Here is a 6,306-nt window from a genome sequence, read left to right as displayed (position 1 = left end):
GGTACAGAAGGAGGGACCCACCTTTTAAATTGTCGTGAAGAATGCCCTATTATGCAGCTCCATGTCACCACACAAAAACAAAACTGTCCTTCTAAAAAGAAACGAAATCGATACTTTAACGGCTAGGTGTGCCCTACTTCTGTGTTACACCAGCCTGTAAACAAATAGGAAAAAATCAAAATCCCCATTAAACCATTTTTAAGAACTGTGAGGAGAGAAGAAAAAAGGGCGTCCCTCAACTCCTTGATTTTCGCTTCTTCTACCTCCAGCCTTACTAGCCTGCTTGGTTACAGTGAAAGAAACCCCATCTACTATATCCGTTCTTGTTTGATTTTTCTGACCACCGTTCCTTCCACGTGTGATCCCATCTCTCTCTCTTATTTATTCTCTCAAAGCTTGAACCCACCTTTGCCTCGGTTCATTTCCTCATTTTTATTCTCTCTCTTTCTCTCAAACATTCCTTTATTTTCTCCAGATTTTTCTTGTGTTTTGTTTTTTAGGGAGGTTTGAATCTATGGCTTTGCATTTGCTTCTGCTGCTTCTTACAGTCCTTGCTGCTGCTGCCGATAACGGTTAGTGATCTTCCTTTTGCTTCTTTACTCTCTCTGTTGAGCTGAGATCCAGGGCTTTTCAGTGTACAAGTTTTGCATTCTGAATCTTCCTCTGTTTAATGCTAAGTTTTTCGCTAAATAACCACCATTTATCTGGTTTCCTTACTGTTAGAACCCTCATTGAGTTTAGGTTATGCTTACTGGGAGTGAATCTTTACACTCTCTCGAGCCTTCCATTTTCAATGTCCAAACCCTACCAAGAAACACTCTTAGTGTTCATAAACCTCAGTCCTGCTGTGCGTGTTTTTGCTGAGTCAGCAATCTGTTAGTGTTAGTGTGTTGGTATGTTTTCTGTGTTTCCATTATCGCCTTGAGCAATCTTAGAGCATCATTCATTAGCTGCTCCTTCTCAGACGCTATTAATTTTATCACTATTATTTAACTTGTGAATGTGAGCTAATATGGAGTAAGCAGATTGCTCAAGCATTTAGTAGTTAGACCTGCTTGAATATGGTCCCCTTTTAGGATTCAGGCTGATTAAATGCTAGAAGGACATTGCTCTTTGTCCTTTCATTCAGTCATTCAATGTATTTCAGGCCCACACCAGATTTTGTGTATCACTTTTATAGCAGCTTACTTTCAGTTGGGAGGCTGTTACTGAGAGAAAAAAAAAAAAAAGCTTCGTTTATTGCTTTCACAGTTTCAGTCTTCAAGAAAATAAGATTTTTTTTTTTTTGGGGAAAAAAATCCAGATTCATATTATAGAAGCGAGTACTCCAAAAGAACTGTGCTTTTGAATTTGAGCTCACGTTTTGGTTTATCAATGAGGACTTAAAAGGCTTGTGACTCATGCTTAATGGCTTTTCACTGTTGTTCCTTGCAGAGCCGTTTATTGGTGTGAACATTGGGACAGATCTCTCAGACATGCCACACCCAACACAAGTTGTAGCACTACTTAAAGCCCAGCAAATCCGACATGTTCGATTGTATGATGCTGATCAAGCTATGCTCATTGCACTTTCCAAGTCAGGCATTGAAGTTGTTGTATCTGTCCCTAATGAAGAGCTGCTGGCAATAGGTCAATCAAACTCCACAGCTGCTAACTGGGTTTCACGCAATGTCGTTGCGCATTACCCGGCCACCAACATCACAACCATTTGTGTTGGCTCTGAGGTTCTGACCACCCTCCCAAATGCAGCCAAAGTCCTTGTCAATGCCATTAAGTACATTCACTCAGCCCTCGTGGCAACAAACCTTGATCGACAAATCAAAGTCTCAACCCCTCTCCCTTCCACCATCATCCTCGATTCATTCCCTCCTTCCCAGGCCTTTTTCAATCGATCCATGAACTCTATTTTGGTCCCATTGCTTGATTTCTTGCAGTCCACGGACTCTTACCTTATGCTTAATGTGTATCCTTACTATGATTACATGAAGTCCAATGGTGTGATTCCATTAGAATACGCACTCTTCAAGCCTCTCCCTTCAAACAAAGAAGCTGTAGACTCCAATACTCTACTTCACTACTCCAATGTCTTTGATGCAGTGGTGGATGCAGCCTACTTTGCCATGTCCTTTTTGAACTACACTAACATTCCCGTGGTGGTAACAGAGTCAGGCTGGCCCTCAAAGGGTGATTCGAATGAGCCTGATGCTACAGTTGACAATGCTAATACTTATAACAGTAATTTGATCAAGCATGTGCTGAACAAAACAGGGACTCCAAAACATCCTGGGATTGCTGTTAGTACATACATCTATGAGCTGTACAATGAGGATACGAAGCCCGGGCCAGTGTCAGAGAAGAACTGGGGATTGTTTGATGCAAATGGGGAACCTATTTATATTTTGCACTTGACAGGATCAGGAGCAGTTTTGGCTAATGATACCACTAATCAAACTTTTTGTATTGCAAAAGAAGGTGCTGACCCTAAGATGGTGCAGGCTGCACTAGATTGGGCTTGTGGACCTGGGAAAGTGGATTGCTCTGACTTGCTTCAGGGACAACCTTGCTATGAACCAGACAACGTGATTGCTCATGCAACTTTTGCTTTTGACGCATACTATACTAAGATGGGGAAGTCTCCTGAGGCATGTGATTTCAATGGAGTGGCTACAGTCTCTACCACAGATCCAAGTAATATCTACCTTCCATGAGATTCTAAATGTTTATAGAATCCTTAACTATACAGAATTTTTGTAGACTAAAACTAATCATGAAAAGATATGTAACATGCGTTACATAGTTAATATATTCTACCTTGTGTTCATTGAATCAACACAAGAGTTTTCCCTAAGTATATTTTAAAATGTGTGCATCCTCCTAGGACCTCCAAATGATATTTTACTCTTTTATTGTTAATACTGCAAATGCCAATGAGTCCATTCTAATGTGTGCAGGTCATGGTTCGTGTATATTTCCAGGAAGGTAAGACAGATTTGAATCTTTTGCTTCATATCATAAGCTTTGTAGTGATCATTGAACTTCGCTTTGGCTGCATATTGCTTGTAAGTGATTGGTTTTTGTTAATATGTGCAGTCTTGGCAAGAATGGCACCTTCTCAAACATAACAGCACCATCAATGAATTCCACAAGTTCAGATTCTTCTGCCAGCAATTTCCGCACCTGTGAACTGAGAATCAGAAGCATTATAATGGTGATAGGATTTTTAGTATGGGGGCTGGTTTTGTAACTTTGGTTAGATGATCAAAACGTCTTTACTTCCTTCAAAATTTTGTGGTAGATGCTGCTACTTTTTCATTTGGTAGCGTTGTTGAAATCGGTCCCCATTTAGTTTTGTACAAAGATGGAAAAACAGCCTAAGGATTTGGATTGAATTAGGCATTATCAATTGAACTATGATATCATAGTTTTTCCAAGCTAGTGGTAAAGGTTTTAAGCAGCCACGCAGAGGTTAGAGATTCATTTCACCAGGAGTTTATTGTTTTTCAATGTAGAATCAAATGATTCCCCCTCCCCCCCAATCTCTTGACTCATCCCTGTTTGCTGAAAGTTAGAATTGAATCTCTCACCTTACAGAAACTCAAATGACTCATAATCAGAGAAGCAACTTTATATGCTGTCATGAAGTTAAACAATACAATTAACATCACTGTTTATGTTTGTGGGTTACAAAACTTGGGGGGCTGGCCCTGGTGCTGCTGAGGGAGCAGATGAAAAAAGGGATGAGAAAAACTTGTCAGCTAGCACAACATTTGCTGCATCTGAAGGATGAAATGCATCCCAAAACACATAATCTCTTCTGTTCCTGCATAACTTGGAGTTTGGCAAGCATAACCCTCCTATGCTTGTGTCCACATTGCAACAAGAAGTATTTGAAACCTTAAAACCTGTGTAACACACGACCAAGCAAGCACATACCTGTCATCATCATCATCATTGCTAGATGTGCTCTATTATATTGATCAAGAAGATATACGAATGCATTACCATATGCACTTGGGTTATTGATCAAATCCAGAACTAAAGGGTACGTGTCTGCAAATGCGAGTTTTGCACTAGGAAGGCGATGGTTGAGAGTGTGGATTAGATTCTGTACTCTGGAGTTGAACTCCATGACCCAATCATTGACTCGCTTCAAGCATTGTCCTCTTCTAGATTTCACCCTCTGAGAAGGAATGCACCCCAGAGGGCCAAGTCCATGGAACACTATTTTTCTTGCTCCGAGCTCATACAGTCTCTGACACGCTCATTTCAATTCCATCAGAAAACCAAATCTTTTAAGACAATAATTAAAGCTGATGTAAATGGCCATGATTCATACCGTTAGTTGTTGATCTAAAGTTGATATCAGAAGCTCAACGAACTCATCGTGGGTGTATTGTTGACCATCAGCGAGAAATGGCTGCAAGAAATTGTTCACGTAGTCATTGCTCCCTGCAAAAACACAACTGAAATAATACATGGTTTGTTCTACAAAATAATGGACGTGTTTACAAATCTATAGAAAGGAAAGGAAGGAAAAGCGAGATTTGAAGTTGAAGAAAGCGTACCGATCCCAATAAAGTACAAGGCTTCATTGCAAAGCTTGTTGGCGGCTTCTTGGCCAACTTTTGCCTTCATGATTTCTTTGCTTTTGTTGAAACAATTGATCTGGTCGTCAAAAGACAGCCTCTGAATCTGAAAGGTTTAAGAGAGAGAGAGAGATTATAGTTTATACTTAATAAGTTATGGCAGCAATAATCTGTGATTAGGGAAGATGATTGATTTGAGTTGGAGCGTACGAAATAAAGGCCAGTATCATTGAGGATGCCAGCTCCTCCAGAAGCAAAGTTAACGCCTTTAAGGAAAGCATCATCATTTGGAGACAATGACAAATAAGGTGGCGGTGATGAGATTCCCAGCTTTTCTGCTGCAAAATTTCATAAAAGTTTGTCATCATCAAAAGCCTCATGTTGAAATATCCCAATAAATGCAGGTGACAATTGATATTTCCATATATATTTTTTTAAAAAAAGAATGACAAATAAAATAGGAGCATAGTTAAAAAAATTACAAAAATTACTCAATGCTCTACATTTTAAGTCAAACATAATTTCAAATAAATGTTTTATATCGTAATTCAAAAGGAGTGTATAGAACTGTAGAAAGTGGCAGGTGGCACTATTGACAAGTCATGGGCTCGGTAAGTACAGGGTGAGTGTATAGTAAATACTAATAATACTTGTGTTGTAAAAAGATTAAAAACACAAGAAGGAGAGAGATTTGGAGAAATGTACAGATGATATCACCAATAGTTCTGCCATTAGTGAATCTCCCAGTAGGTTGGCCTCCAGAATAGTCAATGCCATACCAGGGATAGTTGGACCTCGCCAGAGAATACTGCATATAGTTATTGTTTCCCACCTCTGTCAGTGAATCCCCAAATACATACGTCACTATTTCTGCCATACCCTCTCTTGATGATGACAATATTATTAACGTCAACACACTCAAACTCACTCCTCCACTTTGCATATTCATCTTCATCTTCTTTTGTCCACAGCTTATTCTTCAAATACACCACAAACTCACCCATTTTATAGCAGTAGTCATGTATGCCAAGTCCTCCAAGTATGCTCTTTTTCTAAACCACAAGCATTCTTGAGGAGAAAGCAAAGTGATCTGACCAGGTTTTTGAGCCTGCCATGCTGGTTCTGAAAGTTTTCTTCATTGTGAGTTAAAGTTGCCTGAAGTTTACCTAAGGGGGAAGGCAAGGTGATCTGATCAAGGAAACTAATTACTAGCCCATTGATGATACTGATATGAAATTGCTCAATTTCAAGATTGTTCAACTACCATTTTGTCAACTTGAAATGGAAAATCGAAGTGCCTCAAAGGTAGGTTTGACCCTCCAGAAAGCAATATATTTTATTGATTTAGGCTGCTGCATATTGGGTTTTATTAGGATATACAGTAATTTTCTGCCGCATGTTGAAGACTCCCCCCCCCTTCAGGTGAAACACTTTTGTTTTGTGGAGGCTTTGAAGGTACAGAAAGAAAGCTTCATATTTGGCGAGAAAAAGATCTAAGAAGATTCTATACTATATTTTAATTATACTATGCATAAATAGCTTAATTAACTAGAAAGCATAAATTTTAATTATACTATGCACAAGCATGTCTAAGAACATTTGGTTCAATAGCATAAACCCCCCTCGATACAAGGGGTTGTGGGGATTTGGGCTAGGGGTGTGTGGAGGGGAGGTCGGGAGGCGGGGTTGGTTAGGTGTTATGTGCTGTGTGTTGTGTGGG

The 6,306-nt window shown here is 39.5% G+C and overlaps 2 protein-coding genes across 3 annotated transcripts; one reads left to right on the top strand and one right to left on the bottom strand.

The window, feature by feature from the left end:
- The first annotated feature begins 200 nt into the window (after positions 1 to 200).
- On the top strand, positions 201 to 3,451 carry LOC129303927 (glucan endo-1,3-beta-glucosidase 2-like). Its single transcript, XM_054943516.1, has 4 exons — positions 201 to 572; positions 1,435 to 2,688; positions 2,952 to 2,979; positions 3,091 to 3,451. The coding sequence occupies exons 1-4, from the start codon at positions 515 to 517 to the stop codon at positions 3,242 to 3,244; spliced, it is 1,494 nt and encodes a 497-aa protein (XP_054799491.1). The 5' UTR covers positions 201 to 514; the 3' UTR covers positions 3,245 to 3,451.
- A 149-nt stretch (positions 3,452 to 3,600) lies between these two features.
- LOC129303928 (GDSL esterase/lipase At5g37690) lies at positions 3,601 to 5,576 on the bottom strand. Of its 2 annotated transcripts, none has more exons than XM_054943518.1 (6): positions 5,304 to 5,576; positions 4,797 to 4,924; positions 4,566 to 4,692; positions 4,337 to 4,449; positions 4,003 to 4,252; positions 3,601 to 3,902 (listed from the first exon to the last, which is right to left on the bottom strand). In XM_054943518.1, exons 1-6 carry the CDS (start codon positions 5,539 to 5,541, stop codon positions 3,682 to 3,684), a joined length of 1,077 nt encoding a protein of 358 aa, XP_054799493.1. In that variant the 5' UTR covers positions 5,542 to 5,576; the 3' UTR covers positions 3,601 to 3,681. The 2 variants fall into 2 exon arrangements, with proteins under 2 accessions (XP_054799493.1, XP_054799492.1); XM_054943517.1 differs by having other exon boundaries at positions 5,292 to 5,575.
- Positions 5,577 to 6,306: the final 730 nt, after the last annotated feature.

Source organism: Prosopis cineraria, unplaced genomic scaffold (genome assembly GCF_029017545.1).
Source record: "Prosopis cineraria cultivar Desert tree isolate PC_DT_omini unplaced genomic scaffold, ASM2901754v1 PC2, whole genome shotgun sequence".
NCBI classification, from domain to species: domain Eukaryota; kingdom Viridiplantae; phylum Streptophyta; class Magnoliopsida; order Fabales; family Fabaceae; genus Prosopis; species Prosopis cineraria.
The sequence above is the reverse complement of the archived record's forward strand: the minus strand, read 5'-3'. Positions and strand labels throughout refer to the sequence as shown.

Excerpts from the sequence above, each read along its gene's own strand:
- LOC129303927 (XM_054943516.1), top strand. The coding sequence starts at position 515 with ATGGCTTTGCATTTGCTTCTGCTGCTTCTTACAGTCCTTGCTGCTGCT. Across the intron at positions 573-1,434 it reads TGCTGCTGCTGCCGATAACG|AGCCGTTTATTGGTGTGAAC; the intron begins GTTAGTGATCTT and ends TGTTCCTTGCAG. Across the intron at positions 2,689-2,951 it reads AGTCTCTACCACAGATCCAA|GTCATGGTTCGTGTATATTT; the intron begins GTAATATCTACC and ends TAATGTGTGCAG.
- LOC129303928 (XM_054943517.1), bottom strand. The coding sequence starts at position 5,541 with ATGAAGATGAATATGCAAAGTGGAGGAGTGAGTTTGAGTGTGTTGACG. Across the intron at positions 4,925-5,291 it reads AACTATTGGTGATATCATCT|CAGAAAAGCTGGGAATCTCA; the intron begins GTACATTTCTCC and ends GAAATTTTGCAG. Across the intron at positions 4,253-4,336 it reads CTTTAGATCAACAACTAACG|AGACTGTATGAGCTCGGAGC; the intron begins GTATGAATCATG and ends TGAGCGTGTCAG.